The sequence below is a fragment of the Ptychodera flava genome, chromosome 10 (assembly GCF_041260155.1).
Source record: "Ptychodera flava strain L36383 chromosome 10, AS_Pfla_20210202, whole genome shotgun sequence".
Classification (NCBI taxonomy): domain Eukaryota; kingdom Metazoa; phylum Hemichordata; class Enteropneusta; family Ptychoderidae; genus Ptychodera; species Ptychodera flava.
Genome location: NC_091937.1, coordinates 11,038,292 through 11,065,477, shown reverse-complemented (window position 1 = coordinate 11,065,477; position 27,186 = coordinate 11,038,292). Strand labels below are relative to the sequence as shown.

The window sequence follows — 27,186 nt, the reverse complement described above, 5'->3', positions numbered from 1 at the left end:
TGCAACTCTGTCTAGTCAATATCATATTCATTAAACATATCTCTAATTAAAGGTACATTATGAGAAAAATAAGCACATTTGACAATGAATGTCGTTAAAATGATGACACTCCCTGTAATAATATAATATAATACATACAATGAGTTGGTCAAGTTGACATAATATGTGAAGTTCTCATTATCATTCAGGCGCATAAAGAACCGACAACACAAACTAAGATTACCATCGATTCCCTTAAGATTTCAGCTACAAAGCAAACGACAAATGGAAATGCCGGAAAAGCGTATATATGAAAACGAACTCGGGAACAGCAATCTGGTCGTCATGGTGATGTTAATTTCGATCTTACCAAAATAGGGATACATTCGAGTACATCCGGACTTTGTAACTTCATGACTAATTAGTGTAAAATCCCAAACTAATCTTGTGCGAATTATATATGACCGAAAGGTTTCAGTGATAACTTATAGAAATCTCTGTTATGAAAGTTTTGTTAATCATGACATCAATTTTTCTAGTCATTAAATTTATAACTACTGCAACTGAAATAGTAAGAAAAATAACCATAACCATAGGCATCCAGAATCAAACAATATTTCAAAATTTGTTAATACATAGCCAATTGTTAAAAGACAGACACAAAACAGCGCAAAACAGACAGCATAGTACCGGTACAAAAAGAGATAGTATCTCTAATTTGAGGTGACGTTTCGTATAATAAAACATTATGCAAAAGAGTAAATCAATTTCAATCACCTGTTATCCGAAGAAATTAAAGCCTCAAGCAGCGTTACCGGATCCAACATGATGGTGATTTTCAACAAAAGCAGTTTGTTAGCTTAGTATGTTTGATCCTCACTGTTCAATATGAAACAAAACTAATTGTCTTGACCTATTTGTCAGCCTAAAATTGGGAATCACATAATTAATGAGGTTTGCCTCTTGTGAAAGTGATTATTGTCCCTGTTATTCATGCAGTTGCCGAGATACGGATTGAGAAATTCGAAATGATATGATTTTTTTCTGAGATTAGGACCAACCAAAACTTACGGAACAATAATTAAAGAAGAAGAAGAAGAAGAAGAAGAAGAAGAAGAAGAAAAAGAAGAAGAAACATTCAAAGGGAACCAAAATGTCGTAGGTTTAGCAAACAATTGTAAATTTATGCAAATAATAAAATTTCTCGTTTTCCTTTACCCCCGTTTTCAGCATTGCAAAACCTCCAAGCGCTTGTCTGGTTGGGTCAAATTAAGTGAACTCTTCACATTTTGTTCTTTAAAGACAGTATAAGAAAAGACGGGTTAATTGTTTTGTAAAGACGTTCCTACATTTGGAATAAGACCATTCTAATGTTGTTTACCTTTATGTTGTTACCATGATGTTAATGACATTTTTAATGTATCAGTCTTTCAACCCCTGCCATTCAATATTGACAATAGATGATGCAAAATATTTTTTCCAATTATACTCTAGTGTTAAATAATATATTAACTTTTATTATCAAGTTATCGACCTTTTTATAATCAATACCAAAATTGAGATTTCTAACCAAAATATGTCCCTTACTCCTTAGAGTTAAGCTTTGCTGCCAAACTACATTTAAGAAACATTCTATATAGTATGGGCGGGGATTTCATGTCATCTTTTGATACGAAATATTGCTATAAAAGTGTTTGGTTAAGTGTGCTACTTAAGTCAGTACAACAGTGATATATAACTAACATATCGTAGAAATATACTAAAGGTTCAACGTACGAACGATTACAATGCACAGAAAAGACTGAAGACTATTTTAATGTCCAACCAAGTAAAATTTTTATCGATCGATGTTATGTAAATTCTCGCTTTTTAATTAAGTTTTGATAGAAGAGCATCTTGGTACATCCTGTAAACGGTCAGTATCTATAAGTCGTGACAATATATATAAATTGCAAAAACGTTCAACGTACGAACGATACAATGCACAGAAAGACTGAAGACTATTGTAATGTGCTAAGACCTAAAATTTCTATCGATCGATGTTAAGTAAATTCTCGCTTTTTAATTAAGTTTTGATAGGAGATCATCTTGGTACATCCTGTAAATGGTTAGTATCTATAAGTCGTGACAATTTATTAAATTGCAAAAAAAAATGTCATGCAGCTTCAGTCGTAAAAGATAGCATGTTCCACTGTCTGATTTCAATTCTACAGGACATACATTGGAAGGAGATTTTGGATATTGTAAAGGGCATTATCCGCTTGCTGTTCATCAGCATTATCGTCCAGAAATCGAGATGATTCAAATTTTCAGGTCGTTCCCAATTCAACTCATCCATGTGTACAACCCATGAGATTAGACAGAACCATGTGAGTGTGGCATCATCTGATTCAACGTGAACTAGACCTAGGGGCACAAAACTCGCTCAATGGTACGGTGAATTTCCATTGTCGCGGCCTCAATGTAAGGCAGCTTCTGTCCGTCGCTATGTGAGGGTGGATCATTTAACCTGATGTTGTTTTTTATTTCAATGCAACATCTCGCTTGGAAATCTTGGTTGAGACACAAACAAATAAGTGTGCACAACAAAATGCTTGCTGCGGTATGTGTGACAACATGTGAGACTGTTACAAGGCATAATTTCAAAAAGACACCATCCATTTGGGAAAACAATATGGACGAGAATAACATTATAACAAAATATCTACACCCGCAATCTCAAAAAAACAAGCAGATTCAAAGTAAACATAAGCACGATAAAACTTCAATATCGCTAATTCACCAAAAATAGTCACGTTCTCAGGCCATTCAGACATACAAGACCAATGTAGACAATCTGATTACCAACTCTGGCATAGTCATCTTGGGAGAGAAAAACGACCATAACTTATTTATTGGTACCACATTATTTAAAACTGACAAATATAGAAAATATAACAAGACAAAAGAAACACCCAAAACTGTCAATAAACAGTTCCTATAACACAGACATTCAAAATTTTTCGGTGTATTGAGTTTTCGAGCTGGCAAGGACGACAATCTTCATCGGAATAACAAAAAGAAAGAAAGACTGGATGGCGAAGTGATCAACTGATTTCAAATATTCAAAGGCTCCATTTCTATTTGAATACTCCGTATCACGTGAAGAACTCCAGTGACTTTGTGGATCAAACAGGAGATGTCAGTCTTAACAATGATGAGATGTTTGTATCGTATGATTTGCCTGCTTTATTTACAAGTGTGTCGGGTGATAAAGCATTAAAAGTAATTAAACGAAAACCGATACTGATAACATCTTGAGTGAAAAAACTGATAACACCTTGAGTGAAAAAACTGCTCTGAGTGTGGAGTTATCTGGACGTTAGTGGATGTTGTGTAAAACACCACATATTTCGTGCATGATGGTCAATTCTATAGACAAACACATGGTGAAGCAATTGGAAGATAATCGCAATCATACCATCCATAATCCAATAACACTAGGTCAAAATTTGTAAGACAATAGTTGTAAACATAGACACAAAACAGCACAGAACAGACAGTAAATAGACGGTACACAAACAAAGTCAAATTCATGAAAGAAAGATATATAGACCTCTGGCCAAAGACCAAGAAGTGATGTCAGGTGTTTCGAAAATAGTAAGCGCATCCTGCCCCACATGTGGCACCCGCCATATATCAATCTGTAAGTCAGATAGGTATCCAAGAAGTATTCAATGGAAGTCCATTTTCGCCTATCATGGTCAAATTGTGTATGGAGTTCTTTGAGGAACAACCATTTATGCAACAACAACGATTGAAAGCGGATTTAGAAACGATATTAGGATGACACTTTCATGAGAAGGGATAATGTTGCGGCCTTCGCAGATCATTGCAATGCACAAGACGAATGCATCAAGTTCGACAGCGAGATTGAAGATATTTACTTTGCAGTTGACCTGCCTATATGGGATGCGTTCATTCCATATAAAGTACATTCGTTTCACGTGACGTGCATCATGCATCTCCACTTCAATCAATCAATCAATCGAAGGCATGCATTGATATCGAAATCCATTTCGAGGCAGTATCCTAAAGCGATTAACAAGAACAAAAAGATCAAACACTCTTTTAGAGACTTCAAGGTTTTTGAAGATTTTCAAGATGGGCGACTAGCAAAGGTCCAAGGTAAGATTGTTCCAAAAATCAGCATCTTGTGAAGGAGCGTTTCCAATATATTTTCCTTGGTACTGGGGTGGCAACCCGCAGACTTGAATGAATCAGGAAGTTCTCTGTTTGTAAGAGAAAAGTTAATGATAACTTTCATTATTGGCAAAAGATGTTTGTGGCAGGGTTTAAGCAATGAAGTTTCAAAGGGATCAAGTGAACATGATTTTGATAGTGAATTGGTGATAATCCTGAATATGTCCTTCTCTCTCATCGACCTCAAATCCGAAAGTGATGAGGAAGTGACAGTTTCTAAGAAGCCGACGTTTGTTGATGTATAGGCAGTGTCTAGGCTTGAACGCATGTCCCTAATTTTTTTTACAGAGTAATGGCTGAATTGTTCCACAAGCTCACGGACTGAGGTGTAGTTTGGCATAAAGTTATGTTCTGAATTACAATTTACGGTAGCAAAAATTTGGAATAGACCCTTCTGATCATCGTAGTTTTAGTAGTACATGGTTATTGCTATAGGATCGTTTCGCTTTCCAAATAAGTCTGCTGAAATTTTCACATTCCTCACCGAAAGCCTGTCTGTTAGTTTCTAATTTTGTGTCTTGCCATTGGTTTTTCTGCTGCTTTACGTTTCTTTTTCGCATCATCGATATAATGTGTATACTACTTAGTAGCTGGTCTGACAGTAACTATGCGCTGTTTTAAAGGTGCATGTATATTAAAGTATTCAGAAAGATAGGAATTTGCTGGCATGGCACTGTAACTCAGATGCTGGATTACTTAGATCCACTGAGACTGTCGATGATATATATTATAAAGTCTTCAGTTGAAATAGCGGAGATGTGTATGCAGACGATATTTTTTATTAGTGATGGTTTCACTGGTGCGAGATTTACACGCACGGGACTATGATCTGATAGCGCCTTGAGTGGGACGGCTATTTAACGTATTGTTCGACGTTGAAGGAATCCAATATGTACTTGAATTTCTAAATCGCTGTAAGTCATCCATAAGTATGTTAAAATGACCGTCAATGCAGCAATGGTCAGTGTTAGTCACAAATTCTTCCATTATTGAACAAAATTCTTCAAGAAATCGGGATGCGTTTAATACGTTTTTGACTGTGGGAAGGGGACAGTGTTAATTATGATTTTTTTCGTTGACACCTTGATATGAGTGTAGCTTCAAACGATTTCAAAGATTTTAACCGAATTCATGCCTTGAGGTTCAATGAAGATGATCGTCCTTAAGGTAAAGGGCGACGAATTCGGACGCGCACACGCTTTAGAACGTTTCTGCGCAGATTTAACTCCAGCCTGCCGCAAATGGGTTATTTTGTAGCGCATATATTTAACATCACCTGTCATTGTTGAAATTGCGCTTTTACCTAATTTTTTGACCCAGTGTCTTAGAAATACATGTGACCTACAACCTTGTCATATTTTGACCCCCTAGGAAGCTGATTTTTATTCAATATGAGCGAAAAATTAACATTTCTCTCCCATTTATATGGCGCAAATTACCCATTCACCTGGAGATATTGTAAAAAGTAGCGTGGTGACACCCTTTTATTAAAAGTGTAAACTAAATGGTATTATTTCAGGAGTTTATTCGCCAAGTTTGGTCAAAATGACACCATTCAAAGCGACAGGAAGAAAATTCGAAAATTATGTAGTGATATAATTTCGATATCGTCATTTTGTAATCGATACTTATGTTAAAATTTCTTCACAAACATCATGAAAACTATAGATTCGATAGATATGGATCTTAAGTCTTGGTATTTATTAAAATTAACTCGTTTGCTAAGCGTTTTATAATTGCTTTCTTTAGTTTAAGTGAATTATATCATTTTTATTTATTTCTAACGACGCCATTTTAACGTCCGTTTCCATGGAAACGAGCGTGGTGACCCCCATTTTTTATTTCATTTTTGCACTTGCACAACTTCCAAGAATATTTGTGCAAAGTTTAAAGAAAATGGCACCACAACTTAATTTTGACGTAATTCGTAGTACTTCACCTTAAAATCAAGACCGATTCCTTCTCCAGTTGAAGAGAGACAAGAGATATGCTTAAATATGTATCCAGAAGGAGTAATTCACTGAAGATGTGTTCACGTCCGGTCTTTTAACCAGGTTTCGGAGAACAAGAATGTCAACATCCTTCTCTCGAATAAAGTCCTCAGCTTTGGAAGTTTTATTGTAGGTGAATCTGACATTCCATGTAGTGAACAATAATTTACATTTTCAGTTGATTGCACCAAATTGCTGAATATCAGAACATGTTGGAATTTGCACAAGCTTCTTGAAGTTTACACTATTTGACTGTAGATGTCTGTGACTTGTTGCAGATGTTCTCCTGAAGTAACGGTTTTGATGACCGTTCTCTTCTCGAAAACAAACCCTGGTACCTGTCTGTCGTGCATCTTGGGTTCAATCTCAATGATACTGAATTCGACTCTGTAGAGTTGCCTGAAGAATAAATGAAGTGAAGAAATGTGCTGCTGTAGTGCATAGTAGATAAGTCGTAAATTAGCATACATGGGTTGTACATAAACGTTTCCAATTTTTTGCAGAAGCGTTGGCAACCTTTCTCGATAGCGGTTTACGTGCATTGGAGAACTGCAACATGCTTGGGTGATGCCACTGTGGCCACAAACGCTTCACGATGAAGATGTCACTTTTTGTAAAGGTGAAATCGCAGGTTTAACGCGAGACTAAGCAAAGTAGGAGAGCAAAATCCGGAGGTTTCCAACACGAGGGCGCACTTTCTTAGCTGTGAAAGACGCTGAAAGATGCCGGGTAAAGGTCAGCTGGCTGAAATCCAAGGTGTAGCTCTCGCCTACCTTTACCAGCGTCCTCGTTAGATCACGGCAAAGAACAATTTTTCCCTGTGTAACATATCAATAGATAATTTGTACAATAATTTTCTTGATCAATTATATATATTTTTCAGTATTGTATAGATCTGAGTAATTTTACTCGATTGACCTTTAAGCCTGTTCATTGTGTTTGCTGTGACGTCATATGACTAAATACCTTCATCCAGTTCATCCATGACCACTCCATAAAAGTTGAGTAACAAGGGTTCATTTTACCTCATAGCAAGGTGAACTCGATTGGCTTCTAACTATGTTTGAGTTTCTCCGTGTTGTCTTCGTTCTCATCATCATATTAACCACAGCTCTGTGGTATCGTTACAATCGACGCAACCTACCACCCGGTCCCTCGGGTCTGCCTTTAATTGGATGCCTGTTACGCCTTGGCGAAAGACCTCAAAAAAAATTCAAGGAGTGGGCTAAAGTCTATGGAAACGTCTTCAGTGTGCGACTTGGCACGGAGCTTGTGGTGGTTCTGAACAGCAATCCAGCGATCAAAGAAGCTTTCATCAAAAAGTCTTCTATGTTCTCTTCGAGGATACAAGAAGGAATTTTACCTCAGCTGCACTACAACAAAGGTATGAGCATGAAGAACAGCAATTTCTTATGGAGGCATCAATTAGAAAAAAATCGTTTTTTTCGAAAGTCATTTGCGAACGGCTGAGGCGGCCATTCTCCTGAGGCTGTGTGAGAAGAGGCTTGTTATATATGCTCCTTGTTATCTTATTTCAATATGGCGCATGTGCTCGATGTTAAGTGCAGTGCCTATATCCTCGCCTGGAGCAGGTCACCTCGATCCCTGTCCGTTTCGACCCTAGTAGTTTACATCCTCATGTCTCTTACTCGTGGCAACCTCGTCACTTCGACCTCGTCACACCTTTCCTTTTATGAAAACATTTCGATGTCTCATGCCATTTGCCTTGGAGAATTGACTGTGTTTTTGTGATCTCAGAAAGTCTGCTTGTTTCAAAACAATAATTTAGCCACTTTGATATGCAAAAATACGTGACAATCGGCCGTGTACAACAATAGTAATGTATTGGCAATCAAACATCATATCGTCTACTGACAAATATCCGCCATTTTAACCGAATACGTTATCCTAGATGTTATCGACACTCTGGATCTTTGTAATCCAGTTTTTCATTTACACAGTCAGCAAATGCTTATCTCTCTAAATGTTTGTATAGGGGAAGTCGAGGTGACTTGGGTTGATGGGTCGAGGTGACGTGGGCTGATGGGGTCGAAACGATTGGAGGTCGTGGTGACCTGAATCCAATTTCGCCATCTTGGCGTCCTTCCCATCTTATTTATTGTCCCTTCTCCAATACAGGAAACTATGTTAAATCTCAGCCTCATCTTTACACACTTGTATGCATCAGCAATACCTTAGTGACCAAGGTGTCCCTTTAGTATATACCTTTCCAAACTCGCACATGCAGTCCAAGTCAGTCAATAACCCTTTCATACGTCCCTTCTGCAAGAATAATTTTATGAAAGAATTTTAGTTTGAAAGTAAAGTCATGAAACTAATGCACAAAAAATACCTTTTCGTAATTGTTTTCAGATAGCTGTTGTGAACGTAATCTCATAAATATGTGCTTTTAGTAGACTCTAGAAATTATGTCGACGCTCTTTTATCAGTTTTCCTTTTGGTGAGAGTTAAGATATGTCAATGAGAGTGAAAATGTGTTTATTGCCGATGACTCTTTCTGTATATTTCAAAAGGCAATTTTCTCCTCTTATGATAGGGAAAGAACAAAACTGTGTCGAAACCACTACTTTTCATTCATATATGTTTGGCCGATTGGCTCTTGGAAAACTGTAAAGTACCAAGGAAAAAAGTTAAACGATAAACGATAATTAGAATTCCAAATGGCCTTGATCCCTATGCTATCTCTGGGAAAAAATTAATTTTCGATTTTCACAAAATAAGTCGGAAAAATTTTTGTTATTCCAAAGGTTTCACAAAGAGCCCGCGCATTGTAAAGTGATGAATCAGAAAACTTTTTCAAAATCATTAGAATCCGAAGAAGGATACTACCTTTAAGTGTTTTCTAGAACCTTCTTTCTTTTCTCGTATCCAGGCATCCTTTTTGCGCCATGGCCTACTTGGAAAGATCTCCGTAAATGCTGCTCGAATATCTTCCATGAGCTAGGAATGGCAAAAAACTCGACCGAACTAAGAATTCAAGAGGAAAGCCTGCATCTCGCGAAGACACTGGGAGAATTGAACGGTGCGCCTACAGATTTGAGTCAGATTCTTATGAGTGCCGTTTCCAACATCACCTGCAACTTGCTGTTAGGGAAGCGATTCGATTATGACGACGAGGTGTTCAAGGGACTTCTGGAGATCAGTCGTCAGATAGCTGTGAATACCCAGCGGTCTTCAATCCTCACTTTTATTCCGTTGTTGTGCCGTTTGCCATTGCCATTAAAAACCATGCTTGAAGAACAGCACAACCGACTGGATATGTTCATGGAAAAGGCAGTAGCCGAACATTCAGAGATGATTTCACAGTGTGAACCTGTTCAAGAGTCGTTTATCGGAGGGTACATAAATCAGATGCAAAACTACAAAAGAAATCCATCAAACAAGTACAACTCAAGCACCTTCTCAGAAGATCCAGACCACCTCAAATATTCTTTATCTGTCCTTTTCAGCGCCGGAACTGATACCACTGCAACTACTTTGCTATGGGCCTTACTCTACCTTTGCCTAAACCAGGATATCCAAGAGAATTGTTCCAGCGAAATTAAAAATGCCATTGGTCTTGAAAATACTCCATCTTATGCCGACAAAGCCAAACTCCCTTACGTAGAAGCGGTGCTCCTTGAAGTTCAGCGAATAGCAAGCATTGTTCCCTTGGGTATTCCACGGTTGATGATGGATGATGCGGAGTTTTATGGTTACAACATTCCCAAGGGAGCCATAATAATGCCAAACTTCTGGGCTGTGCACATGAACGAGGAAATATGGGAGCATCCAGAGAAGTTTGATCCTACAAGGTTTCTGGATGACTCGGGGAGACTTGTGAACAGTGAACGGCTTATGCCATTTTCCGTCGGTAAGTAATGATGTTCAACACTGAACGGTGGTGTTTCAATCGAAGGAAACGCTCTAGAGTAAAGAACAAGTTTACTTCTGTCTAATAAGATATTCCCAAACTTTAAGAGACATTTCTTTGAAATGTAAAGATATTTGCGTTGTTTGATGCTCCTAACACAATAAACTAAAACGGTACAAACGATACTCATCACAAGTTTAAACATACAGTAAATCATTCTGGGGTGTTTAATAAAATCACATGCACTGTACAACTGTGACTATGCATGACCATATATACTTTGTTACATACAGTATTGACCTCATGTAAACTTTTGTTCGAAATCTTGCCAGATGGTGCACTTCATGCAGATAATGGTATACAGGAGCTTTCACCTATTACATTGTGGCAATGTTGTCATTAGAAACACGTATGGAATGGAAGTAGTTCAGTTTTTCACGGGGCCACAAACAAACTTATCTATTTGCATTTAACAACAAGCTACTTAATATTCATATACTTGTTAAGTTTTGCATGAATATTGTTTTGTACAGCATGTGACTTATGTAAATATTATTTACCAATGAACATTAAAAAAAACTAAAATATTTTAACTTTTGTTCGGCTACAGGTCCTCGTGACTGCCTCGGTTCTCAGCTTGCAAAGATGGAAATGTTTCTCTTTCTGACACGACTCATCCAGCAATTCCAATTTAAGTTACCAGACGATGACATCATTCCGTCTACTGAAGGTCATTTTGGCTTTGTCGTCGCTCCAGAAAATTTCAAAATAATTGCAGTCGGAAGAGCGGCAGACGACCAGTAAAGAACTTCGGAAAATAACAGAGTGCGTTTAATTTAGTATAGAATTAGTGAAAGCGTTGTAATGTCATGTAGAACATTTAGGAACCTTTAAGTCTGTCCTTTTCCAAACAAACCCTAGTTTTGCAACATTATAAGACACTTGACAGAAATTACAGGGGTACAGTCGATAATGTCTTGTTTTGCATATTATGGTACAGATATATCTTTGCAAGTCAAAAGCTGCCTGCTTGCCTGCCTGTCCGCCCGCCTGCAAACATGCATACTCAGTGATACAACCTTGCTTATCAGCCCAGTTTGACCAGTCTCTTGTTGAGGATTGAAGTAAAAACTTTGCTTAAACAGTTCACCTCTAAAGTTGTTAGGATCCTATAAACTGCATGCCCTTTTTATAGAGTGGTGAGATTATCCCTTTAATCAACACGCTCGGAAAAACATCAGAGTCAAAATTACACTAAACATGAAATCTAGTACTGTGATTAGACTTGGATTTGCGTTTCGATAAAATTCATTCGGGATACCATCCGGGCCCGGGATGTACCAGCTTTTAACTTATCTAATGCACAAACAATTTCTGTACTTGTATATCTCCCATTCAGTATCTCTTCAATATGGCTATCTAGTTGGTTGGGGGCCGATATGGCTATCTAGTTGGTTGGGGGCCGATGTTTTCTAAAAAGTCTTCCACAATAATACCAAACCTAGTTATGTGCCATTCTTGATAGTGGAGGGTCTTAAAATGCTTTATCCAGTCACTGGAAGAAAAGTTTGAGAAAAGCTTAACGTCCCCCTAAAATGCTTAACGTGTTGCAAATATTGGTCTGTCCCTGTAACCAAATTTTACTACTGATGGAATTTTTAAATCTTTCGTTATTCACTCTAGATCTGCACTTTGGTTGAAAATTTGATTGCCGATCTTTTTCCATTCTAAGACTATATCATTTGACGTTTTGAAATTTCTAAGTGTTTTATACATTTCTTCGTTTGCATTTTCAGTCTTTATTAAACCATTTTGGCTGCGTCCAACTGGCTTTATCACTTTTCAATTGTCATCTTCAGGTAATCGGTGGCAGCACCATATAATAACAATTCATAAACTCCCCTAATCAGTTACAATAGTTTTGAATATCTGCATCAGTTACCCTTCATTATTGCAATTTTTTCTATGACAAAACCTTCTCAAAGGAAAATCATCAGAATCACTCTTATCTTCAACATTGAACTCAGATATGTCATTAAAAAGTGTGCTTGAAGCAATGAAATAATCTACCACACTTTTTCCCTCTATTTTTCATACAAGTAAATTCACCTTCTAGGTCACTTCCCCATCTTCCATTTAGAAAGCGAAACCAGTGATTCCGAGACAATTCCAATAGCCTTCTACCAAAAGGATTATCATTGAATCTTTCGAGTTGCATTGTATGTCAAAAAATCCACCTCATAATTATCTGCACTAAGTGGTATATGTGTTATTGAATCATTCAAAACAAAGTCACTCTAATGCAATTCTGGCAGTAAAATCACCCATAAGTATAAAATTAAAAACTGGATATTTAGCTTTGAAATTTACAATTTGTTGGTCTGGCAACTCAATTGCACTTTTTCTCGGATACATATCGTTTTGAACCCTCTATCTCTATCGTTTTCCTCTGCTGTAATGTAAACATATCCTACAATCATATTAGCTGGAAAGCCAAATGTATGACAATCTAACATAAGAAATACAGAATCAGATAAATTGGAATACAATCGGTTATGCCAGCACAGCGCCAATTTTTGACAAAAACAGAGACTCCACTGCCAACTTTACCCTTTCTGCCTGTTTTTATGCTACACCGTTGCAGAATGTGTAACCAAGTCTCAAGTAAACAGAAAATATCAAAATTTGCAAGATAGTCGAAAAAAGATGTAGGAATTTTACAAAATTAGTGTGATGACTTTCAGGCTCACCAGAAAGGGGCTATATTTCCATGAAATACAGGAGTAAACTTTGCTCTAGATATATCCCTTTTCAGATGATTGATGATGATGTTTCAGATGATTGACTTTGACTGCAGCGGAACAAGGTCAAACTGGCGACGTGAATATTATTACACATGCGCAAGCAAACTTCCGATGAAATTGAGGAAATCAAGGATGTACACAATAATCGTCACATTATAAGTTGTCGGACAAAGGTCAACTCGCTGTAATAAAAATGTAGCCCTCATCTTTGCAGGATAAAGGTTAAATGTAACTTTTTCCTTCATACTTTATGATCAATGGATAATTTGTACAAATATTTTCTTGATAAATTATATATATTTTTCACTATTGTATAAATCTAAATGACGTGACGTAGATGACCTTTCAACCCATCATGGTGTTGACTGTGACGTCATTTGACAAAATACGTTCACATTCATTTATGACCACTCCATAAAGATTGAAGTGGCAGTGGTTCATCTTACCTCAATCAAACTGAACGCGATTGGCTTCTCACTATGTTCGAGTTTCTCCATGTTTTTCTTCGTTCTCATCATCATATTAACCACAGCTCTGTGGTATCGTTACAATCGACGCAACCTATCACCTGGTCTCTCGGGTCTGCCTCTAATTGGATGCCTGTTACGTCTTGGCGAAAGACCTCACAAAAAATTCAAGGAGTGGGCTAAAGTCTATGGAGACGTCTTCAGTGTGCGACTTGGTACGGAGCTAAGGGTGGTTCTGAACAGCAATCCAGCGATCAAAGAAGCTTTCATCAAAAAGTCTTCTATGTTCTCTTCGAGGATACAAGAAGGAATTTTCCTCAGCTGCATAATAACAAAGGTATGAGCAGCAATGACCTTTGTTTTGTTATTCGAAAGTCATTTGCGGATACCTTAGGCGAAAAGAAAAGAAACTTGTTATGTGCCCTCTTGTCATCTTTCTCAAATGGCGCATGTGCTCGGTGTTCAGTGTAGTGCCTATATACCCGCCCGAAGCAGGTCACCTCGACCACTGTCTGTTTCAACCCCATTTCGCATTCACATGTCGCTGATTGTGGTAGCCTTGTCCACGGTACCCTTGTCACTTCGACCTCAAGACACCTTTCCTGTTATTAAATCATTTCGATGTATCATGCGAATTGCCTGGAAGAACTGATGGTGCTTCAGTGTGAAATTTTGATTGCTCCCTACAATAATATAGCCGCTGTATACACAAAATGCGTGGCAATTTGCCGTGTACAATAATAATATTATATTATCAACGTGACATGGTTAATCAAACGCGATATTTTCTACCGACGACTCTCATTTCAATTTCTCATTCTAAAGGAATATTTTATCACAATATCATCGAAACTCCGGATTTTTGTATTCCAGCTTCTGATTTACACAGTGCCGTGTAAGGGGATCAGGGGTCGAGTAAATTCCTTTCTTCTTTAAAGAGGCACTCCCACTAGGTAACATTCTTAAAACACAATTTTTTAATGCCAACGGTCGATATTTGACATGGCGACTGCGCGAGGATAGCGAGATATCGATAAAACATGTCCTCAAAAAGTTAAAGTTTGAATTCCAGTGGCCCACCTGATTCAGCTTCCGAACATAGAATGTTCGGCACTGGGGCCATTGTCAACTAAGCTATGGAGTACGAGTCTACGCTGACGCTGCTGTACGCCACAGCAGTACCACTCGCGTCGGTGAGCGGTCATGTCCCATGGGAGAAAGCCGAGTCCTACTGACTCGGCAAAAAAAACGAAAACAAAGTTTGCTGATTCCACCAGAATTCGCATAGGTCACTAGCACAGATAGGTGCGGTTGATACATAGTATGCATAGTGGCCGCCGCGTGGTATACGCGCATACCACACGCGGCGGCCGCTATGTATCGAACCACGCGTAACTGTGTGGCAGACGACAAAATGTAGTCATCATAGGCAATTAATATTTACACGTAAAAACTGATATCTATGTGGTATTGTTTAAAAATTTAATACAACTGATTGAGAATAATGAACACGACAAAATCTAAGGATAAGTTTTAAAAAAGAATTACCAGAGGTAAAGGCATTGATAATGATGTATATAAAGTCATTGCAATTGGAGGTAAATTAATTGCGTCATTCGAACGTTTTTGGACCCCTTAGAATATCGTCAATTAGCACAACAGCACACTTTCGGGGATTTGGGGTCATAACCAGAAACGATCGTAAAACTTTGAGATGTGAAAAATACGCACGGGAAATGACATGTTTTTATCGATATTTCGCGATCCACGCGGAGTCGCACGTCAAATATCGACCGTGGCATTAAAAATTTGTGTTTTAAAAATGCTACCAAGTGGGAGTGCCTCTTTAATATTGGTACTCAGAAATCAATACAATAAGTACACAGCTACTGAATCAATAAATCTTATACTATGGAAGCTTGAGATTCAGAATGGCACACAGTCCAATTTGGGAAAGTAGACGGTGTGATGGCGTCGTCGTCGGGGCTGCACGCGAGAAAAGAGCTCTCCAGGACTTTTTGAGTATGCACCCATTCTAAGTGACTAAACATTTCTCTGAGTATGTATGATGAAATGCAACGACTGCGACAAGACCAGGGGTGTACGTCTGTGCCAAGGGGATCTCCTCCTTTGCAGATCTTGTGAAGCTGAAAGATTTCCACGCACCACCAACAGTAGAAAGACGAACAAAGGCAAGATGGCGGACAATGGAGCTCCAACCCAAATGTCAAGTATTGAAAGCAGGCTTGAGACATTATGCAAGAAAGTTGACAGCCTTTCGTCGATGTCCAGTACACTGCAAGAACTACAACAATCGGTAAATTTTATGAACTCTTTCTTTGACGACTACAAAACACAAATGCAAGAACTTATTACAGTGAACACGGCATTGCGTAAGAAGTTGGAAGTAACTGAAAGCAAAATTAAAGCAGCGGAGGAAGAAATCGATGATTTACAACAGTATACCAGGCGAAACAATCTAGAAATTCACGGTATACGGAAACGCAAGATGAGGACACCGACAAAATTGTAACGAAAAAGTGGCAAATGCAGTTGGTGTATCCGTGGCAGAGAGTGACATTGACATTAGTCACCGCTTGCCTAAAAGGCAAGGACAACATACCTCTACCATCATTGTTCGATTTACTAGAAGAAGCGTGCGAAATAATCTATACAAATCCAAGAAACATCTACGTAACAAGAATGCGTCAGACATTGGACTACGTTCTCCGGTACAACAGAACTCGCGTATCTACATTAATGAACAGCTCACCACCAAGAACAAGAAATTGTTTCACGAAGTCAACAATAAAAGGAAAACAGCGAGATGGAAGTACATTTGGACACAAAACGGACACATATATCTCAGGAAAGAAGACAGCTCCCCTGTTGTGAAGATGAAATCATATGAAGATCTTCATCACATCAAATAATGTGGACGTCAGTATGTTTGTTTTATTATTCAGCTTATGTCTGAAGACTTTATTGTAAAACGCAATTGTACATCACTAAGCGTAGACAATTTAACGCCAGTGGAGTTTTGTCCAAGACTTCATGTTCTTTTTTACACCTGAATATCCGATCCCTGGCTAAGCATTTTGATGACCTCGTTGCATTCTTGAATATTTTAGACCAGAAGTTTTTATTTGTGGCTCTCACAGAAACTTGGTTGCATCCCAATTCAAATCACAGTCTTTATAATTTACCCTCATATAATCTAGTTACTTGTAATCGTGAGGGATCTCATGGTGGTGGAGTGGCACTCTACATACACGAGTCTTTGTCTTTCAACCGCATAAAGTCATGTAAAATTCAGCATTGTGAGTCACTCTTTATTGAAACGATCATTGACAACAAAAAAGTTGTTGTAGGTGTAAATTACCGTAAGCCAAATACTCCGTGTAGTGAATTCATTGACAGTTTTGAAGAATGCCTCGACCAGATGTCAACCAAAGCGAGAGATTGTATTATTCTTGGCGATGTAAACATTGACACATCTGTTGAGTCTCCATCTGCTGCTCAATACGTCACACTTTTGAATATGTACAATTTTATGCAAGTAATTGACACCCCTACTAGAGTCACGAACACTTCAAGTACTGTCATTGATCATCTGATAACAAATATGACGGATTGTTTCATTGATTGTGGCGTTGTTCTCTCTGATATTTCTGATCACTACCCTATCTTTGGTATTTTTAAACACCTCAATCATGTATTTAGGCCGCATCATAGAACTAAGAAATATGATTTTAAGAACTACGATAAAAATCTTTTCTTGGCTGATTTGAGTGATGTATCCTGGCAATCTGTATACGAATGCGAGGATCCAACTGATGCATATGCAAATTTCCATAGCATCTTTTATGACGTTATGCAGAGACACCTCAAGGTGATTTCAGTTCGTAACAGGCAACAATGTATCAAAAAACCTTGGCTTTCTAGGGGTTTGCTTAAGTCCATCAACACGAAACATAAATTGTTTAGTAAAATGAAAAATAATCCTTACGATGAAAATGTTAAAAATAAGTACACATTGTACAGAAATCTACTGACGAAGCTACTTAAATCAGCAAAGAAAAAATATTATACTAATCTGGTAATTAATGCAAATGGGAACACCAATAAGACATGGAAAGTTTTACATGAAATTTTGAACAATTCCTGTACAAAATGTACCCCAGACAAATTGCATACAAATAGACCCGACCAGCCTTGTCTGTCGGATAGTGTTGATATTGCTGAAGAGTTTAATGAGTATTTTACCAGTGTAGGGCCTAATCTTGCTGAGAAAATTCGTATCAACGGGGATTTTCGTCAATATCTAAAAGGCGACCATCTTAATTCTTTTTTCTTTCGCCCGGTCTCTGAAAATGATGTGTTCAATGAAATTAGGAAGATTGACCCCAATAAATCCATCGGGCAAGATATGATTCACCCTAGGCTTGTAACCATGCAGCACACATTATTTCTTATCCATTGGCACATGTAATAAATTGTTCTTTAAGCCAAGGCATCTTTCCACACGACTTAAAAGTTGCCAAAGTCATACCAGTCTATAAAAAGGGCTCTGTTACGAATGTTGGAAATTATCGCCTATCTCTGTTTTACCAGTCTTCAGTAAAATAGTTGAATCTGTTGTTAAAAACCAACTCATCACTTACCTGGAGAAGTATGATATTCTCCTCAAGACTCAATTTGGTTTTCGCAAAAAACATAGTACAAAACTTGCCTTGGCCGATTTGATCTCTGATATAATGGAAAAACTTGACGATGGTTTCACAACTTTTGGGATTTTTATAGACCTTAGAAAGGCTTTTGATACAATTAATCATGACATTATGTTACAAAAATTAGACTATTATGGTATAAGGGGGTTGCCTTTACACTGGTTCAAAAGCTATCTTTCAGAACGTAAACAAACCGTCAATATAAGCAATGTATTTTCGTCATATAGGTCAATTGAATGTGGGGTTCCACAAGGGTCTATTCTTGGTCCTATTTTATTTTTGTTATATATAAATGATATTGTAAACTCTACTGATATTTTCGATTTTCGTCTATTTGCTGACGATACAAATATGTTCAAATTTATTAAAAACACAAGTGTCATCAACCTTGACCAGATAAATGTTGACTTTCAGAAGGCCTGTGACTGGTGCAGTGCAAACAAGCTCACTGTTAATGTAGAAAAAACAAATTTTATGTTAATTAAAACACCCCAGAGGCTGGTAAATACAGAGGGCAGCTTGAGTGTGGATGGAAATATGGTCGCGAATGTCTCGTCAACAAATTATCTGGGGGTAATTTTAGACCAGCACTTGACTTGGAAGGCTCACATTGATAAAGTTAGAAAATTAATCGCCCCGATGGTTGGAATTATTTCTAAAATTCGTCATATCGTCCCCAAAGAAATTTTGCTTTTGCTTTATAACTCCATGATTTTACCCCATATTTGTTACTGTATTGAGATCTGGGGGAATACATTCAGTTCTTTACTCCAACCTATCCTAATTTTACAGAAAAAGGTTGTCCGCCTTATCACATTCTCTGCTGCGCGAGCTCATACCGCCCCTCTATTTCAGCAACTGGGAATTCTCAATGTCCATAAGCAATGTGAATTTAATACTTGTACTTTTATCTTTGACCTTAAAAATAGTCATTTCTCACATTCGGTATATCGTTACCTCGATCCAGTGCCTCATAGTTATTCAACACGTCTTAAAACTGGTGAAAACTTCTATATTCCTAAGGTTAATCTTACTTTGAGCCAACATAATTTGAAATATGCTGCAACTATGCTATGGAACAAACTACCAGATTCTATAAAAAAGTTAAGTGTAAGAAACATTTCAAACGTCATTTAAAAGACTGGCTACTTGCCTGTTGATACTATTTTCCCCAAAAGATGTGGGGTTTTCTGGTCACGTTGTCTTGTTGTTTTATGATCTGTCTCATATCATTTGTTTCTCGTAATATATTTTTTGATCTGTACCTGATATGAAATATAGTTTGTAATCATTGCTATAGATTTTTCTGTCCATATCCGCAGATGTACACCTTATGTTATCTATATAGTATAAACATAAGGGGCCACAACTCGACTAGTTCAGAAGAACTATATTGTGGTCCCAGCTAGGAATACCTGCTAAATTATAGAACATAAATTTAGCATTTGTACCAATTTCTCTATCTTTATTTTTATTTTTTCTCAGCGCTGGAACTGATTCCATTCCAATCCAATTCCAATCTGCCTTAAACTGGATGTGGCCTCAAGTTCTAAATATATTACGAAAAAACGTTACAAATCCTTCATTGTAACGAATTCGAAAACCTTCCTAGAAGTTCATAACCCATGCAAAAGACCAAGCACGTCCTCTTGGTTACTAGGGAGAAGCCATCCTCACCAATCTTGGCGGCCTTGCCCTTTTATTTATAGTATCCCTTCTCCCACGTTAACCAATCATCGAACTTCAAAATGGCCTCGATCCCGATGCTATCTCTGAGAGAAAAAATAATTTTCGGTTTCAAGAAAAAGTCGGTGAAAGTCTTAGTCATTCCAAAGGTTCCACAATAAGCCGACACATTGTCAAGTGATAGATCAGAAAACTACTTTAGCATTTGAGAATCCGAAGGTGTATTCTACCTTACCTGTTCAAAAGAACTATCTGGTTACTCTTCTCGTGTGCAGACATCCTTTTTGCGCCATGGCCAATTCGAATGCTGCTCGAATATCTTCCATTAGCAAGGAATGGCATGCAAAACTCGACGGAGCTAGGAATTCAAGAAGAAAGCCAATATCTCTTAAAGACTCTGTGAGAATTAAACGGTGCGCCTACAGATTTGCTGGGGTTATTATAAGTGCTTTTTCAATATAACCTGTTCACAACGCGTTCAGAAAGCGATTCCATTATGACGACGAGGTGTGGGACTTCTGGAGATCAGTCGTCAGATAGCAGTGAATTCCAAACGGTCTTCTATCCTCACTTTTATTCCGTTGCTGTGTCGTTTGCCTTTGCCATTGAAAACCATGCTTGTAGCACAGCACAACCGGCTGGTTATGTTCATGGAAAAATCAATAGCTGAACATATTTAGATGATTTCACAGTGTGAACCTGTTCAAGAGTTCATCGGAGGTACATACGTCAAGTGCAAAACTACAAAAGAAATCCATCAAACAAGTACAACTCAAGCAACTTCTCAGAAGATCCAGACCACCTCAAATATTCTTAACTGTCCTTCTCAGCGCTGGAACTGATTCCATTGCAACTACTTTGCTATGGGCCTTACTCTACTTTTGCCTAAACCAAGATATCCAAGAGAATTGTTTTAGTGAAATAAAAACGCCATTGGTTTTGAAAATACTCCATCCTATGCTGACAAAGCCAAACTCTCTTACGTAGAAGCGGTGCTGTTGGACGTTCAGCGTTAGCAAGCATTGTTCCCTTAGGTATTCCACGGTCGATGATGGAGGATTCTGAGTTGTTTGGTTACAACATTCCAAAGGTATCCATAATAATACCAAACTTCTGGGCTAAGCTTATGAACAAGGAACTGTGGGAGCATCCAGAGAAGTTTGATCCTGCTAAGTTTCTGGATGACTCGGGGAGACTTGTGAACAGTGAACGGCTAATGCCATTTTCAGTGGGTAAGTAATGATGTTTAACACAGAACGGCAGTGTTTCAATCGAAGGAAATGCTCTAGAGCAAATAACAAATTGCGTTCGTCTTATAAGACATTCACAAACTTTAAGGGACAAAATAGATCATTTGTAGATTAAATCGACATTACTTCACCATCCAATCACCCCAAATTAGTTCCAATATTGTTTATTGCAGCTTTTTTCGGCTACAGGTCCTCTTTAGTGCCTCGGTTCTCAGCTAGCAAACATGAAAATGTTTCTCTTTCTGACACGACTCATACAGCAATTCCACTTTAAGTTACCAGACGATGAAATCATTCCGTCAACTGAAGGTCATTTTGGCTTTGTCGTCGCTCCAGAAAATTTCAAAATTATTGTAGTCGGAAGAGCAGCAGACGACCAGTAAAGAACTTTGAAATAACAGAGTGCGTTTAAACTACTTGAAATACAATTTTCTGTTCAAAATCATCAACAGGAACAAAAGCTGTAAAAGTTTACCTTTATTTATTGTTTGGCTTGTTATTATACTGAGAATAGTATCATTGGTCGCCACTAAACTTAATATAGCACAACCTAAAAGTAAATTTACAAATACTTACACAGATATAGCAAGTTTTGTCACACAAAATATATAATAGTTTACCTATAGACTACTATAGACTTTGAGTGGCCAATTAATATTTGCATTGAAATTTAATATCATATTTTGTCTTCACATCTTTACTTTCAAACACCCTATTCTTTTCTACTAAATTACTACATTTGGCCAAACGCTGATAAAAGCAGATTTAGCTTGTTCGGTATAATAAAAAACAATTCATAGTTTTCTCATAGATTACCATGTATAATGAATCTTTTTGGTGAAATTTCAAATTGACGTTCTTGTACACATATGCACTAACCATCATATTCTAAATTCAATTTGTATGAATTGTTAAACGCTGTCAGTGATGTAGAGCTTATCTAATAGATGGATGTGTGGCGTCGTCTATCGTCTGGCATTCGGCATCCGTCATCTGCCGTTCGTCGTCCGGTGCAAGTCAACTTTGTACATTTCAGCTTCTTCTCCGAACCAGCTAGTGTCATTCCTTTAATATTTAGAGTACAGATCTCCAGCGATACCCTTAATCAGCTATGTGATGAAATATGCAAATTCGTAATTTTGAGGCTAATTTTGCTATTTCGGCTGGTCCGACAGCTTTATAATAATTTGTATACCAGTCCCTATGGATGACCTTATTCAGATTTGTACAAATTGTGTTGAAACGTTTGCACATTACAAATATTTAGTTTTATGTAGGAAAAAGTGTTCATAGTTTTCTTGTAGACAACCATGTATAGCGGATGCACATTTTCGGTGAAATATAAATATCAAATTTCTTGTACATCCATGCACGTTTTACCTGGAATGTGAAGTAAAGTGTACATTAATATCAATATACAGGTATAGCTTGTTCAATAAAGGAAAATTGTTATTAATTTGCCCATTAGACTCCCATGTATTATGATTCGATATTTTTGGATGAGGCACAATATCGGTCACATCTTGCCTTCTAATAATTGCACAAAAAATTGTGACCCTCCCAAAAGTCAAGCATGAAATTTCATAATCCTTCTAAACTCCTTGCGTGAAAAATAACACTGGCCTCCAACTGTTACTTTTGTCCAGTCCCTACCTCCACGGACCATTCCGGATGTCCAGTGACTGATCTGATTACACTCCACCCGAAAATACAATTTTACGACTTTACAATTCGGCATTTTATTATGTGTGCATCAAAGGTAATATGCACCTAAATCGCAAAATACTCGAATTTCCTTAATGAACTTTAAACGATTTACTGAGCATTTAAAAATCACGAATAAAACATTAGGGATCACCGTGCAAAGTCTGGTTCTACAGACACAAATACCAACGTCTCTGATATTTGAAGTGCAAGATGCCCGCCATCTCTGTGTTAAGGGAAAGCACATGTTTCAATTTTAGAAAAAACTAAGAATGTCAAAATTTTTCTTACTCATGGGGCTTTAAAAATGAGCCCTCACAAACAGTAAACAAGATAATATATTAAAAAGTAAAAGTCTGAAGTTGTGTCCCCGGGCCGCATTCCACCTTAATCAATAAACTTACATCCAAAATTACCGGTCAAGCAACATATATTTCCTCAAACGGTGAACAGATTATTTTTAAACTAATAGAAATTCTGTACTTTCGTCATGCCTTTTATAAATGCTTGAAATACAAAACTCTGATCACATATCCTTGCCCAAAAGTATTATGAGAGACGCATAGAGAACTTGAAGTTGTTACGTGTCATCAGCTCATTGGGTCAATAAATAAAAACAAACATATATATATATATATATAATATATATATATATATATATATATATATATCATTGTCAAGGTCGCGTCTGAACTAAACGGTAATTCGGTACTAGCGCAATAAATTTTATTTTATATGACAAATACGTTTTATTGTATCCACGGTTGTCAAAGTGGCTGACTTTGAACATTATTTTTCAATGTCTTTATTTTACTGTTGTCAGTTGATAAGCAGGTGTATTTTACCCAAAAAACCATGGAAGAAACTTCTTAAGTCTCGGTCACAGACAAATAAAATTAAAGAAAGTAACTGCATAATTTCTGTCTACCTAAATTGTACACGCTTTGGTAACAACTTCAAGAAACTACAAAACTTTACGAGCAGGATTGATTACATCACAAACTATGCACATTTGACGACAAAATGACTCACACTCAAACATCTCCTCGTTTTCAAACAATGGTTTTCGACCTTTTGCAATGGTCCTTTTTTCTTAGAGACTCGTGTACATTTTCATTTTATCACCTATTTATTTCTACTTACTACATTCTACAATAAAACAGCCAAGTATTCCTGACTCAGCAGCATCAACGATGCAAAAGCTGAACGCAAGTTCACCAGCGAGACTGAAAACTAACCATGCCATTGCTTTTGTTTGTCTTAGAAATGCAAATGGTTAGCTGACAATTTAAAGCTGTGTACAAAAGCAACCCATACTATTCAGTATCTTAATTGCCCTTCTCACCATCCCCTTTACCAAAAACGTGGAGTGCTCCGAATACTAAAATACTGACGTGAAACCCCTGGTACAAGAGAAGAAGATAAGTTGTCGACCTGCTGAGTCACTGGCCGCTTGCAGTTATCCGGAATGGGCACAGAAACAACATAAGAATACGATCCCTTTGTCCTCCCATACCAGAGATAGTCATAAAATCAATAAACAAACGAAAAGGCATGGCCACATTGCCTCATACACAAGGCACAAGCCATCTCTGAGAAACTATGCAGAATTACGCGAAATACAGCATATCTGTTGTTTTCAAACCCAATCAAACTCTGCGGCACCTTCTTGTTTCTCCAAAGGCCAAAGCAACCAAGAACAATGGTGTGTGCAATATAACGGAGGGACAGGCTACGAGGAAATTCCTCAAATCATTACGAACGGAGACAAAGGAGTAACATATTGCACTCTAATTCAAGGAGATTTCACGAAATTTTAGTAACCCATAGAGAAAGAGTGATGTTATTTTTTATACATATCATGTGGTTGCCGGGCTTATTGATTAGTAAAAATTCTCCACGCCGTTTTGCGAGGGATTAGTCATTATATTTTGTGGTCGGCCAGACCATTGCTCGAAATCGTTTCGCAGGAGGTCTCTAGATATAAAAACGAATAAAGCCGGGAGGTTCGAAATTTGAATTTGGCAGTAGAAATAGAAGTGCCTGTGAACGGCAAGGGAAGAGAAATGGAGAAATTGTCGTCAGAGAAGCCGCAATTATAGTCGGTCATGAGTTCTTGTCAGATATTCAGGAATTAGATAGTTTTTAAATTCCCAAGTCAAATTATTATTCACTAAAATTGGCTGACGCACCGTCAGATACCCGTTAAGGGAGTTATTATTACACGTGTAACAATTACAGGTAAGAAAGCATTAATGTCAATTTATTCAGTTAAAAATCTTTGACGAAATTTGATAATTGGACTTGATTTTCTGACATGTCAAGGTATATGGCTCGCAAGAAATTAAAAATTCGGTCTTCTCTAGTTGTCAAGGCTGCCTAGGGGCTCACCATTCCATCATTCTGAAAGTAAAATTTCAGGTGAGCTTAATTGTAGTGTGTCCGATGGAATTCTCGGACATACAGAAACCACTAAAACTTTACACCGGCACAAGTTGTAGCTATAACGGAGGTGGGCGAAATTACAATAGACTGGTGAATTAGATTGACAGGGACATAAATATTATAAAAGGGACAAAATTTGGGGCTTTCTGTCCGCTTAAAGGGGGATCCATTGGCTCACGTGTGTAAACACGTGGGCTAATGTCATAGTGATGTCTGTCTGTCTGTCTGTCTGTCCGTGTGTGTGTGTTAGTGTGTGTGTGTGTGTGTCTGTCTGTCTTTCTGTTTACACGATAACTCAAAAACGCCTAAACGGATTCAAGTCAGATTTGTTACACAGGTACCATATGCTACTTGCAAGAACTGATTAGATTTTGGTTAGTGTGGCTTGCATATTAATGAAGTTATGCAATATCATTTTTTTCCGTACAATGGTTTCCCTATGGAGACGGTAATGACAGTGTAGACATATATCAAGAAATACTGCACAAAATTTCATGAAACTTTTCACAGATGACAATCTAAGAACATTATGATGATACTGTGAGTGTCATGTCAATTATCTGCTCATTTGCATATTTAATGAACTTTTGTTATTAGTGAGATAACTCTAAAATTCCTGCACCAAACTTGATGATACTTGCAACAAATATTGATCTGATATATATCTAATTATACTAAGAAGCATTGGGCAGTGTCAAGTTAATAAATAGCTCATTTGCATATTTTATGAAGTTTGTAATTAGTCATATAACTCCGATACAACTTCACCAAATGTGATGAAATCTGCTGCAGATACTGATCCGACTGATATCTAACTGTAGTGTAAAGCATTTAGTAGTGTGAAGTTAATTAAGGGTTCATTTGCATATTTAATGAACTTTGTAATTAGGTATATAACTCTGAAATTACGGCACCCAAGTCAGTGAAATCGGGTACAGATATTATTTTGATAAATATCTAATTGTACTGAGAAGCATTTGGCAGTGTCAAGTTAACAAATAGGTCATTTGCATATTTTATGAAGTTTTGTAATTAGTGATATAACTCCAAAATAACTGCACCAGATGTGATGAAATCTGCTGCAGATACTGATCCGACAGATATCTAATTGTGGTGTAGAGCATTTAGTTGTGTGAAGTTAATTAAGGGTTCATTTGCATATTTAATGAACTTTGTAATTGATATTACTCCAAAATTACAGCGTTAAATTTGATGAACCTTGCTACAGATGTTGATCTGATAAATATCCAATTGTACTGAGAAGCATTTAGCAATGTCAAGATAACAAGGAGGTCATTTGCATATTTTATGAAGTTTTGTAATTAGTGATATAACTCCAAAATAACTGCACCAGATGTGATGAAATCTGCTGCACATACTGTTACGACAGATATCTAACTGTGTTGTAAAGCATTTAGTAGTGTAGAGTTAATTAAGGGTTCATTTGCATATTTAATAAACTTTGTAATTAGGTATATAACTCTGAAATTTCAGCACCAAAATTTTGTGAAACGTGCTACAGATATTGATTTGATAAATATTTAACTGTGCTATGAATCATTGAACCATGTCAAGTTAATTTAAGGTTTATTTGCATATTTAATGAACTTTGTAATTAGTGACATTACTATAAAATTACAGCATAAAATTAAATAAAACGTGCTACAAATGTTGATCTGATGGATATCTAATTGTCCCATAAAGCATTGAGCAGTGCCAAATTAATTAACAGCTCATTTGCATATTAAATAAAGTTTTGTAATTAGTGATTAAACTCTGAGAGGACTGTGCGAAGTTGAAAAAACCTGCTACATATCGTGATAACATATATCTCATTGTTCTGTGAAGCGTACTACTATTAATGAATCTGTTGTAAAACACGTGAGCATATTCAGTTCATATCTGGTTTTGATATAGAACATTTGATGAACTCTGGTTTCGTTGTCTTAGTGCTGAAAGGCACCACGGGTAATCGTAAAACTCTCAGTGACTGAAGCAGGCACCAAGTTGTCAC

General features: G+C 37.3%; 1 protein-coding gene across 1 annotated transcript; it reads left to right on the top strand.

Annotated features, from left to right (window-relative positions):
• Positions 1 to 7,181: 7,181 nt before the first annotated feature.
• LOC139141975 (cytochrome P450 2U1-like) lies at positions 7,182 to 11,839 on the top strand. Its single transcript, XM_070711757.1, has 3 exons — positions 7,182 to 7,596; positions 9,106 to 10,086; positions 10,697 to 11,839. Exons 1-3 carry the CDS (start codon positions 7,272 to 7,274, stop codon positions 10,888 to 10,890), a joined length of 1,500 nt encoding a protein of 499 aa, XP_070567858.1. The 5' UTR covers positions 7,182 to 7,271; the 3' UTR covers positions 10,891 to 11,839.
• The last annotated feature ends 15,347 nt before the right edge of the window (positions 11,840 to 27,186 follow it).

Coding starts and splice junctions, on each gene's coding strand:
- LOC139141975 (XM_070711757.1), top strand. CDS start 7,272: ATGTTTGAGTTTCTCCGTGTTGTCTTCGTTCTCATCATCATATTAACC. Junction 7,597..9,105: donor TCAGCTGCACTACAACAAAG/GTATGAGCATGA, acceptor TCTCGTATCCAG/GCATCCTTTTTGCGCCATGG. Junction 10,087..10,696: donor GCTTATGCCATTTTCCGTCG/GTAAGTAATGAT, acceptor GTTCGGCTACAG/GTCCTCGTGACTGCCTCGGT.